General features: G+C 49.9%; 1 protein-coding gene across 2 annotated transcripts; it reads right to left on the bottom strand.

Moving 5' to 3' along the window:
- Positions 1 to 611: 611 nt before the first annotated feature.
- Positions 612 to 11,851, bottom strand: LOC101349114 (aflatoxin B1 aldehyde reductase member 4). Of its 2 annotated transcripts, none has more exons than XM_023732142.1 (7): positions 11,535 to 11,851; positions 6,864 to 7,051; positions 6,564 to 6,668; positions 5,550 to 5,646; positions 5,206 to 5,305; positions 4,521 to 4,650; positions 612 to 829 (listed from the first exon to the last, which is right to left on the bottom strand). In XM_023732142.1, the coding sequence occupies exons 1-7, from the start codon at positions 11,764 to 11,766 to the stop codon at positions 779 to 781; spliced, it is 903 nt and encodes a 300-aa protein (XP_023587910.1). In that variant the 5' UTR covers positions 11,767 to 11,851; the 3' UTR covers positions 612 to 778. The 2 variants fall into 2 exon arrangements, with proteins under 2 accessions (XP_023587910.1, XP_004377245.3); XM_004377188.3 differs by lacking the exon at positions 612 to 829 and adding an exon at positions 2,812 to 3,241.
- Between the last annotated feature and the right edge of the window lie 96 nt (positions 11,852 to 11,947).

Here is an 11,947-nt window from a genome sequence, read left to right as displayed (position 1 = left end):
TTTTAGTTGTCCCTGCTTTTTGGCTCTATGAATAATGCTATGAATAATTGAATACAGGTTTTTGTGTGGACATATATCTTCATTTCCCTCGGGTATATACCTAGGAGTGGAATGGCTAGGTCAGATGGTAAACTGTTTAACCTTTTGAGAAACTGCCGGGTTTTCCAAAATGGCTGCACCCGTTTACGTTCCCACCAGCAACGTAGAAGGGCTCCACTTTCTCCAAATCCTCTTCAACCCTTGTCATTGTCTGTCTTTTTGATTAGTCACCCTAGTGGGTGTGAATAAGTATTTGCTCAGCATGTTGTTGTTAGGTGCCATCGAGTTGGTACTGACTCATAGTGACCCCATGTACAACAGAACGAAACACTGCCCAGTCCTGCACCATCCTCACAATCCTTGTTATGCTTGAGCCGATCGGTGCAGCCACTGTGTCAATCCATCTTGTTGAGAGTCTTCCTCTTTTTTGCTGACTCTCCACTTTACTAAGCATGATGTCCTTCACCAGGGACTGGTCCCTCCTGATAACATGTCCGAAGTAAGTGAGACAAAGTCTCGCCATCCTCGCTTCTAAGAAGCATTCTGGCTGTACTTCTTCCAAGACAGATTTGTTCATTCTTTTTGCAGTCCATGGTATATTCAATATTCTTTGCCAACTCCATAATTCAAAGGCATCAATTCTTCTTTGGTCTTCCCTATTCATTGCCAAGCTTTCACATGTATAGGACGCGATTGAAAATAACCATGGCGTGTACTTTGGTGAGTGGCGTCTATGGTCTTAAAAGCTAGCGAGCGGCCGTCTAAGATGCATCAGTTGTTCCCAACCCACCTGCAGTAAAGAATGAAGAACACCAAAGATACAAGGAAAGTGTTAGTCCAAGAGACAGAAAGGGCCGCATAAACCAGAGACTCCATCAGCCTGAGACCAGAACTAGATGGTGCCCAGCTACCCCCACTGACCACCCTGACAGGGAACACAACAGAGAGAAAAGTGGGGTGCAGAACTAAAATTCTAGCGAAAAGTCCAGACTTAATGGTGACTGAGACTGGAGGGACCCCGGAAGACATGGCCCCTGGTCTCTCTGTTAGCCCAGAACTAAAACCCTTCCTGAAGCCAACTCTTCAGACAAAGATTAGACTGGACTATGGGACATAAAATGATACTCGTGAAGAGTGTGCTTCTTAGCTCAAGTAGATACATGAGACTAAATGGGCAGTTCCTGTCCAGAGGCGAGACGAGAAGGCAGAAAGGGATAGGAACTGGTTGAATGGACATGGGAAATCTGGGGTGGAAATGAAGAGTGTGCAGTCACAATATAGGGAGGGCAACTAGGGTCACATAAAAATGTGTGTATAAATTTTTGTATGAGAAACTAACTTAAACTGTAAACTTGCATGTAAAGCACAGTAAAAAAAAAGAAAAATATAATTTTAGCTCTTACATTTAGTTCTTCGATCCATTTTGAGTTAATTCTTGTGTATGATGTGAGGAAGGGATCCAACATTCTTCTTTTGTATGTGAATATTCAGTTGTCCCAGCACCATTTGTTTAAAAGATTATTCTTTCTCTGTTGAATTGTCTTGGCACTCTTTTCCAAAATCAATTGACAGGAAATATAAGGGTTTACTTTTGGACTCTTAATTCCATTCCACTGATTTATCCTTATGGCAGTATCATATTGTCTTGATTACAGCAGCTTTTGAATCGGGAAGTGTTTCGAATCCTCCAACTTTGTTCATTTTCAAGATCATTTTGGCTAGTTTGGATCCCTTGAATTTCTAGATGAATTTTAGGATCAGTTTGTCAATTTCTATAAAAATGCCAGCTGGGGTTCTGATAGGGATTGTGTTGAATCTATAGGTCAACTTGGGGGATTGCTACTGTTTTAAGCAACTCAATTTCATGGTGGTTTATTGTGCAACAATAAATGATACACCACCCCTCTTGGGGAAGCATCCATTTTGCTATGGATGAAGACAAAGGAGGGTGACTTCTTTCTATAAAGAATAAAATCCTGTCTGTAGGTTATCTTCCCCTAGACAGCAAATGGGACTTTTCTTAGAACAAAGTCTTTTGGATTTGTGCTTTTGTCTGGATTTCCTGGCTGAGCCCCTTTGATCACTTTGAGACAGCTCCAGGGGCTGCCTGCTGTTTGCCCCACCCCTCACCCAGGGCTGGACTGACTTTGCTGCACTGGGAATGGTCAAACAGCAACCACTTCACTCAAGATTTCTTTTCTTCTCCAGCCTCAGGTGCCTCAAGCCTGGAGTAGGGATTTGCTGAGGGAAATGGGCACTTGGCTGCCCTTGTCCCACCCTCCCCAACAACCAAAGAAAGCCCAGAGCCAGGTGTGAGAATCTTATGAATGTTAAGAAGACAGGAGGCTTTAGCTAAGATAAGAGTAAAACCACTCCTGGAGTTGAGAGTGAGTGAAGAGCTAAAAATGTTGCACAGTCTCCTGGGAGGTTTGACTCTTCTCCTTGGTGATGTTGCTAATATTTGCCCAAATGATTTCATTTCTACGAATTTAGTGAGTGCATTTCTGAATGAGAAAAATCCAGCTTAGGGTGTATGGCCATCTTTTTTCTGTCTTATTTATAAGAGTGAGAGCTACCTCAGGCCCCACTCTTGAGAGGTCAGGCTGGATTCAAGACAAGGGACTGAGGAGACCCTTGGAAGGGCAGTGTGCCCCTGAGATCCTCCCACTACCTTTGCCCTTTGAAGACTCCAGCTCATAGTTCTGCCCCTTTCTCAGCAAGCCCCCAGGCATGATGGGAAGCAAGTTTAAAGCAGCAGAGGAGACGATTTCCTGGGTTTCACTCCAGGCCTCGGCTACAGCCAGGCCAAGCGCCTGCTTTATTCAGACACGAAAAGCCTCAGTAAAGCTCAACCTCAGTCTTTACACACTGTGAAGGCAACAGAGAGCAAGGCAGGAATCTAGAAAAATAATACCTGGTTCAAGAGAATTAGGAAAATCCACGCTAAATCAGCTTAAGGCAGGGACCTGGCCAGAGTGAGAGAATGGAAGAGGTGACAGAAGAGAAAGAACTCTTTTGCCAACTTCAGCCATGTTGGGAACTAGCGGAAGTAGTTGGGACATTCATGGGCAACCAAATGCCAGGCTTGGTTAAAGGCATCCACGATAGCAGGCTCCAGGGAACCTTCCTCACTGGCCGCCAAGTTCTGCTCCAGCTGCTCCAGGCTCGACATACCCAGGATGACCGCATCCCCACGGGCACCCTGAAAGGGGAGATGTCAACACGCTTCTGCTTCACAGTGACCCCAGTCACACACACCGCCTCCCAGCTCTGCCCTGTCAAGACTTAGGATCTGGTATTTATTTATACCGTATATAGTTCCAGGAGGAATATAAGGTGCTTTCAACAGTTGTAGCTGTGTGATTCTAAATCCTGTATTCTTTCTCCCTACTGTCACACTGCCACAACCTCAGACAAACCTGAGCTAAGAGCCCAGTTCTTCCCCTCAGCAGCTGTGTAAATTTGGCATAGTGACTTAACCTCTCTGAGACTCAGTCTTCCTCTCTATTTTGCAGGGTGGTGATGGGAACAAAAAGATGTAAAGCATTTAGCTCTCCTTTACTGAGCACCTACTATATGCCAGACACTATGCAACTGTGTAAGGCTGAAGCTAGAGAAAACCTGGGATGCCAAGAGAGAGGCAAACCCCTCAACTGCCAACGCACAGAGGAGTGAGACTAGTGGGTTTTGATTTAAACCTGTGTTAAATTTTCTACTCCCTTAGTAGCTGTGTGGACCCCAGTCTGCTTGTGATGGTTAAAATTGTGTGTCAACTTGGCTGGGCCATGATTCTCCATGTTTTAATGTAATCACTCCCCATGATTGAATATACTGTGAGCAGCCAATCAGATGAAAGGGAGTCTCCTTCGGGGTGTGACCCGTATCTGTATATTAGCAGCTGTTCTGGCTTTTTGCTCTCTCTGGATCCTGCGGCTGCTTCCTGTCGTCTCACCTCCCGTTCTTGGGACTTGAGCTGTCAGCTTATCTTCCGAACCTGGGATTCGTCGACTGCACAGCCTGTGAGTGGGAGCCCTGCTCTCCGACCTTCCTATCTTCGGCTTGCCAGCTTCTGCAGCTGTGTGACTTGGGAGAGGGCTCTACCCTGATCCACGGACTTGGGACATTCTAGCCTCTACAATCGCGTGAGCTGTTTTCCTTGGTGTAATCTTTCTCCATATATATATTTATATATTTTACTGGTTTTGCTTTTCTAGAGAACCCAGCCTAAGACACTCCTCATTGGTAAAACTGGGATAATCATACTTCATAAGGCCTAAGTAGTAATTAAATCCAAGTTTGTAAAGCCCTTATCACAGAGCAGGTCCTTAGTTAATTGCTAAGAACAATGAGAGGACTGCCCATGAAAACTACAACAGAGAAATTTTAGAAGAAAAGATAAAACTGCTTAGAAATCACCAAGTAAAGGTGTTTCTGGCTTCCCTGAAATGGCAGAAGCTAAGCATCCAGGACAGCTGGTTTACCTGGAGCTGGGAGTGGTGGTACATCCACCGCAGGGCGGCCGAGGTCATGCTGGGGGCACTGGGGCCGTAAGCAGCCTGCAGGGCCTTCTCCACCAGGGCAATGGCCTTGAAGTGGTGCTCCTTCCAGAAGCTGGGCAGGTGGGGAGGGTAATACAGAGATCAGTACTGTAGGGGCCACTTTGGGGACCACAGCCAAAGAGCCAACCAGGGCAGCTGCCCACCCCAAACCCTGCAGCACTGGAGGGCCAGTGTCCTCTCTAGCAGTGGTTCTCCTACTTTATTGGGCATCAGAAGCACCCTAGATGCTGATTCCTTTACCAGGGACACTGCGGACATCTTTATTCCTAAGAATTCATAAAAGCTGCCCTTGTTTTACCTAGTGAAACAAAGGTAGCTACACAGGTGGCAGGACTCATCCCCAGCTCATGCCAGAGTTCTTCCTTTCCCTCTTGGCAGGTGACAAGCACTGCTCAGGGTAGATTTACAACTTGGCAGAGTTGGCATAAGGTCTAGGGATCCTCATTTCCCTGCCAAGGCCCCCAAAAGGAGAATAAACCCCATAATAAGTTTGGTAATTCTAGCAGGAATCAAGAGTTACAGGCCTGGACACCCAGGAAAGCAGCCTAGAGCTTCTCCATGTCAGAAAAAGGTCCCCACCCATCCTGATGCAGATATCCCAGCTTACCGATTCCTGTAGATCTCAGCCCAGTTATTCCCAAAGAAGCGGCCCAAAGGCTGCTTCCCGTCCTTGTCCTCGTATTTGTACTTGCCAGTCAGCAGGCCCCCTGCAGGAAGGCTGCAATCAGTCCCCTGGCCAGACTGCTCCCAGATAGGCTAAGATCCCTGGGCTGTAGGACAGTGGGGGACCAGGAGGGATGGAGGACATGGCCCAGCCTCCTGTCAACACCCCCCACCACCACCACTTCCCACGTCCTGGGCTGGGCACCCACTGGGTTAAGAACAGGCAGAGATGGGGCCAGGAATTCCCTCCCACTCCAGGAGGTGACACCGTCCTCACAGCACTCATACCAGCCAAAGGGTTGTAGGCGTAGAACCTCAATCCAAAGTGCCTGAGACAGGGGAAGAGTTCTGTTTCCACCTGCCGGGTGGTGGCGTTGTACATGCCCTGCAGATAGAGGGTCCAGCTGGTGTCAAAAGAGGGGCCCCAGCTTTACTTTTATAGAACTCTCAGTCAAAACTTGCCCAGCACTCCAGCAATTATTTCTAAAATTACTAGTGTTGTGGTTGCACAACTTGAAAAATATAGTCAGTGTAACTGAATTATACAGGTAAAAATTGTTGACTTGGTGTATGTTTTGCTTTGTAAATTTTTACCAAAAAACTAAACAAATTACTAGTGGTAGTTGGGGATGAGGAGAGTGTTGGGGCCAAGGAAGAGAAACTGGACTGGATTTGTCATTTCACAGATATCTGTGGGCACCAACTATGGGCTGGACACTGGATTTAAAAACACAAGCGAGTCTGACAAGGTCTCTGCCACCAAGAGATGTTATAAAACCATGAAAAAAAACCAACTGCCATCGAGTCGATTTCGACTCATAGTGACATAGGGTAGAGTAGAACGGTCCCATAGGGTTTCCCAGGAGCGGCTGGTGGATTCGAACTGCTGACCTTTTGATTAGCACTGTAGTACTTAACCACTGCACCACCGGGGCTCCAAGAGAGATGTTATAGTCAAGTTAAAAAAAAAAACAGAAGGTAAGTTCTGTGATCATAGTAAGCACTCAAAAACACCTGCTGAATGTACGAAGATGAGGTGGTAAGAGAATGGAGACTGTTCCAGCTGAAGTGCAGTGTGAGGCAGGAAGGAAGGGGCCCAGGTGGGCGCTGAGGCAGGAGAGGGTGGTGGGGCTGGAGCGTGTGGGTGCCTGTGTGCCAGGCTGAGGAGCTTGGACTTTATCCTGAGGGCCACAGGAGCCTCTACAGACTTAAGCAGGGGAGTGGCTGCTATGCAGAGGGCACTGGGGCAGTCAGAGGGGCCAAGAGAACCCCTGGGGACAAGGCCTCTGGCCCTGGCCTCACCTGGTACACCGTCGGCAGGATCCAGCCGTGGTTCTTGCAGAGGGTACAGATCTCGGCCACCTCCCAGGAGGCATAGTTGGAGAGGCCAAGCTCCACAAACTTGCCCTGCAGGGAGAGGCCTCAGTCAGAGCCCACTGCAGCCCAGGAGACCAGGAAGGGGAGAGTCAGTGGAGACCCCTGGGAGCAAGGTCTGTGCCCAGCTCCACCTGGGACTGCCCTGGTGCCTCCACTCCCCTGGGTAGTGAGAGGCCAAGGGGAGGAGCAGCAGACACCTCCCGGAGCTCATGTGGCTGCCCTCACCTCCTGGTGCAGCTGGTGGCAGGCGCGCAGTGTCTCTTCCACAGGGGTGCTGTGGTCAGGTGCATGTAGGTAGAAGAGATCCACCTGGGTGCACTGCAATCGTTTCAGCGATGTCTCCAGCTGGGACCGGAGACTGTCAGGCTTCAGTGAGTTCCCATCCCAAGGGTTGGCCTTGGTGGCAATTTTCACTTGAGGGGAGAATACGATAGTTAAGAGATTTATTAAAGTCACTTACTAGCCATGTGACTCTGGCTAAATTACTTAAGTTCTCTGGGCCTCAATTCCCTAACCTGTAAAATGGGGATAATAATAATGGAAGTGTACTTCTAGGGGGGTCATGAGGATTAAGCAATGTCTTATATATAAATTCTCAATGCTCACTGCTATTATAATCACTGTGATTAATCATCAAGCTGCTGGCTGTCCAGGCCGTGCCCTAGGGGCTGAGTACACAGAGATGAACTGAGCACACTGGATCCTTGCCACAGGGAGCTCACGGTCTGCAGGGTGTACAGTATGGTAAGTGCAGCAGAGAAATGCACAAGGTGCTAAAGGAGCCCTGAGGAGAGGCGTGAGGCCCACCTGGGAATGACCAGGAGATGACCCTCCAGCTTAATCTCCAGAAATGTGTCAGAACTAGCGAGGAAAGGTGGGAAGTGCATTCCAAAGTTGGGAACATGGGCAAAGCCACAGGGGCAAGAACAACACAGTACGCAAGAGACCACACCAGCAATTCTGTGTTACAAGAGCAGGAACTCCAGGGCAGGAAGTGATCGGACATCAGACAAAAGAAGGGGGCACAGACCTGAGCCCACAGGGTCTCAAATACCACCCCAGTGAATCTGGACTTGATCATGAAAGCCACCGAAGCCATTTAAAGGTTTTCAGTCAGGGCATGGACCCGTCAGCTATGTAGTTTCAAGTTTACTCTGGCTGCAGTGCAGAAAATGAACTGAAAGGGGCAGGCTTAGAAGCAAGGAGACCAGTAAAGAGGCTGTTACAGGATTCAGGAGAGATGCAGTCACCTGATTATGGGCCACCGGCGGAGACGAATTTGAGAGACTTTCAGAAGGCAAAGTGAGCAGAAGGCAATTACCGTTCCCTCCTCCCTTTCTAGACTTACAGAGGTGTGCACGTACACATGCCTCACCGCAGAGACACAATCCCCAAGGACAAGATAGTATCCTGCTGTCCAAGGAGCTTGGCCACGGGTTAATTCAGCACCTTTCCCCCCTGTAGAGAATCCAGCTGTCTGAATCGATGGGTGAGAGAAGAGGCTTTGTGTAGTTTTCACGAGTGGCACACTCAACCAAGAGGGCCGGGGGGTAGGGGTGGGGGTGGGTAAGCTTCTAGTTTAGGTTTTCTTCGTTCCCCCACACCCTCCACCCTTTTCTGGTGTGAACTTTGCCTCGGATCTGATCTGAGGACTTTGGCCCAGTGAGTCCTTGGCCTTAAAAGAAGGAAGCGGGAAAGAGCTGGAGAAGGAAAACAATTCTGAAATAAAATCTTTCTTATCAACAAGAGGCATTCAGATGACTGAGAAGAGTGTGGGCCTGAGATACACACTCCCGTTCTGTTCTTCCAGATCCACCAAGCTATGGATCTAAGGAGGACCCAGAGAGGACCTCCACCACAGGGATGAGAGGAAGATAGAAAAGAAGAGGCAAGGTGTTGTAGTGGGAGAGGCTGCACAGGCCTGGCTCACTGTTATTTACTCCCCATTGCTAACCACCACATTGTCTCATGATCTTGCTTCTCCAGTCTCTACAGAAGGTTTAAGATTAACCGACATTCCTCCTTGGAGAGTAGAAAACAAGTGATAATGATCTAAGGATGAAAACCAAACAAAGCACCCATCTTGTGACAAGAAAAACCAGGATATCGTCAGATAATCCCCAAGGATGCCACCAGATAACCCCCAAGAATACCAGGAGATTAACTCGTCTGAGACATCTCCACCTCAAGGGGAAACTAACACATAACACAGATCCATAATCCTGTCCCTATAAAAGCCTTCAGCCGATCTCCAGTGGGGGAGACAGGTTTTTTGGAGGAATCCATTCCCCTCTGTCTCCTATATATCGATATATAATAAACTTCTTGCTGCTCACCTCACCCGTCTCAGAACTGGCTATTGCTGCAGGCAGCTCCAATCCACGTTGTTGCAGTAACAGCAGTAATGACAACTGATAGCTAATGTTCACTACACGTCTGTCAGTGTGGTGGCTGGCGTGTTGCTGTGATACTGGAAGCTTTGCTACCGGTATTTCAAATACCAGCAGGGTTATCCTTGGTGGACAGGTTTCAGCAGAGCTTCCAGACTTAGACTAGGAAGAAGGATCTGGCAGTCTACTTGTGGAAAAAATTGGCCAGTGAAAACCTTATGATTAGCAGCAGAACACTGTCTGATACAGTGCCAGAAGAAGAGCCAGGACCTTCATTTGCTGATCTGACACGACTCAAAATGAGAACAAACAGCTGCAAACATCCATTAATAACTGGAACAGGGAATGTACGAAGTATGAATCTGGAAGAATTGATGCCTTTGAATCATGGTGTTGGCAAAGAATACTGAATATACCATGGACTGCCAGAAGAACGAACAAGTCTGTCTTGGAAGAAATACAGCCAGAGTGAGCCTTGGAAGCGAGGATAGCGAGACTGCGTCCCACATACTTTGGACATGTTATCAGGAGGGAACAGTCCCTGGAGAAGGACATCATGCTTGGCAAAGTAGAGGGTCAGCGAAAAAGAGGAAGACCCTTGATGAGATGGACTGACACAGTGGCTGCAACAATGGGCTCTAACATACCAATGGTAGCGAGGATAGCAAAGGACTGAACAGTGTTTCACTGTGTTGTATATAGGGTTGCTATGAGTCCTGACCGACTCAATAGCACCTAACAACGTTTACTAGGCCCTCACTATGTGCCAGGCACCGTCCTAAGCACTTCTGATTGCATCAGCTACTGAGGGACAGTGTCCCCCCACATTCACACATACTCCACTCTAGCCACAGCTGATTTCTGGCACTCCTTCCACACACCATGCACTTTGCATTTCTAAGGCAAGTCTTTGCACAGCTATGCCCTCAGCCTCTGATGCCCTTTTCTTTGTCCACTCAGTAAACTGCCATTGATCCTTTAAGGCTCAGCGCCAGTGTTCTCTCCTCTGAGAAGCCTTCCCTAGTGCTGCTCCCTGTCCTCCCATCCCCAAGAAGTGCTCCCTTGTCTGGGCTCCCCACTAACCATTTGCTTTCATCTTCCCTACTAGACTGAGCTCCCTGAGGGTAGGTTAGAGTCACTTTCCCTCCTATGACCAGTTGCCACTGAACTGACTCCAACTCATGGCAACCTCATGTGTTTCAGAGTAGAACTGTGCTCCACGGGGTTTTCAGTGGCTGCCTTTTTGGAAGTAGATCACCAGGTCTTTCTTCAGAGGTGCTTCTGGATAGACTTGAACCTCCAACCTTTCAGTTAGGAGCAGGCATGTTAACATTTTGCGCCACCCAGGGACCTTTCCTCCTATAGCCCATGACAAGGTCTAACACATAATGGACAGAAAAGATTTTCCCTCTTTCTCATCCTCCCCTGCCCCCATCCTGATACCCCTACTCTCCTAGCTGGGATAGGGATCACTACAGCTCTCCCTTGAGAGAACTAAAGGTACTGCCAACTAAGCAGGACAAAGTCTAGGGACTGGTGAAAGTCTGGGATGAGAAAAGGAGCAGATTTCCCACCCACTGCAAAGACTTGGCTGGGATGGGTGCTCAAGGAGCAGGGGCGTGGGGGGCGGGGGGAGGGCAGAGGAGTGCACTTGCCCCCAGGTGCAAGTCCATGGGGGCACCAGTGGCATCACTAGGGGGTGCAGACCTTACCAGGTGACACTGTCAAAGGGGGTAACACCACATGGTCCAGAGATACGTCGAAGACCAAACTACGCAGGACTTGAGCTGCTTCAGAAAGTTCGTGCCCGCTTCAGCCATGTTCTGGCGCTGCTCTCTGCTGCCTAGGGTCTTGGAGTCTGCCTGGACATTTCATCTGCCAGAGGCGCCGCTAGCACCCCAGCAACACCGAGAACCCCCAAAACCCACCTGTCAGCCGACCCGCCTGCCAACCTGGATGTGCAGTGGCGCTGGACTTCTTTTCCTTGCCACTATCAACGTCTATGCATCTTGAAATTTGGGGCAGGGGGACCGCAACTTAGAGACTGCCCCTAGGCACTCAATACCCTCGCTACGCCCCTGCCCTATCAGGGGGCGCATGAGGCATTGAGGGCAATTGGGGAGGGGTTTGCCTTGGGATCAGCTATGGCCACCTGACAGCTGGAGGCGAGGGCTGCACCAAGAAAGGAAGGGGGAGTTAATGAAAAGGCTAGACCAGTCTAGGGGGTGGGACTGGGTGGGTGGGGGGGGCGGTTCCCAGGTTGTGCCCCCTGAGGTAGGAGCGAGTGAGGGGAAGGTGGTCAGGGCAAAGCACCGTCCAGCTGTCCGGTGCTGGATGGCACGGGGCCTGAGGAGCTTGGGGTTCATTGAGCTGCGAGGTTGCCCTGAAGCGGTGCTCTGGGAGGAGGACAAAGGTGTCCGGCCTGACCGAAGCCCGGCAAGAATGGGGCGGGTGAATGGCTTCCGGCCGGGAGGTCAGGGGCCCGGGGCAGGGCTCCAGATGTTACCTTTGCAGTCGCTGCCGCCCAGCCCAAGCCCCAGACCGCCCAAGATGCTCTCAGACTGGCCGTCGCTGTACACGAAGGCCGTGTCCAGCTCGGTGTGGCCGCGCTCCAGGAAGGCGCGCACGGCTGCGGCGCTGGTGGGGGCGTCAATTCGGCGCCCCATCTCCATGGCGCCCAGCACCGTGGCTGGTCGGGCTAGGGCGCCTGAGGCGGTCTGCGAAAGGAGCCGGGCCATGGCGACGGTACGCGGTTCCGACACCCAGAAACGAAGTGCGCAGGTGATAGCAGCACGAGCCAAAGTGCGAAAGGGCGAACTCTGCATGAGGATAGCGCCTGCGCACAGGGTCGCCTCAGGCCCCGCCCACAAGCGACCGGGGCGGAGCAGACGGCCGAGGTAAGGGAACGACGACAAGGAC

This window comes from Trichechus manatus, unplaced genomic scaffold, assembly GCF_000243295.1.
Source record: "Trichechus manatus latirostris isolate Lorelei unplaced genomic scaffold, TriManLat1.0 scaffold00048, whole genome shotgun sequence".
Taxonomy (NCBI): domain Eukaryota; kingdom Metazoa; phylum Chordata; class Mammalia; order Sirenia; family Trichechidae; genus Trichechus; species Trichechus manatus.
Note: the sequence above shows the minus strand (reverse complement) of the source record. Positions and strands in the feature narration are given on the sequence as shown.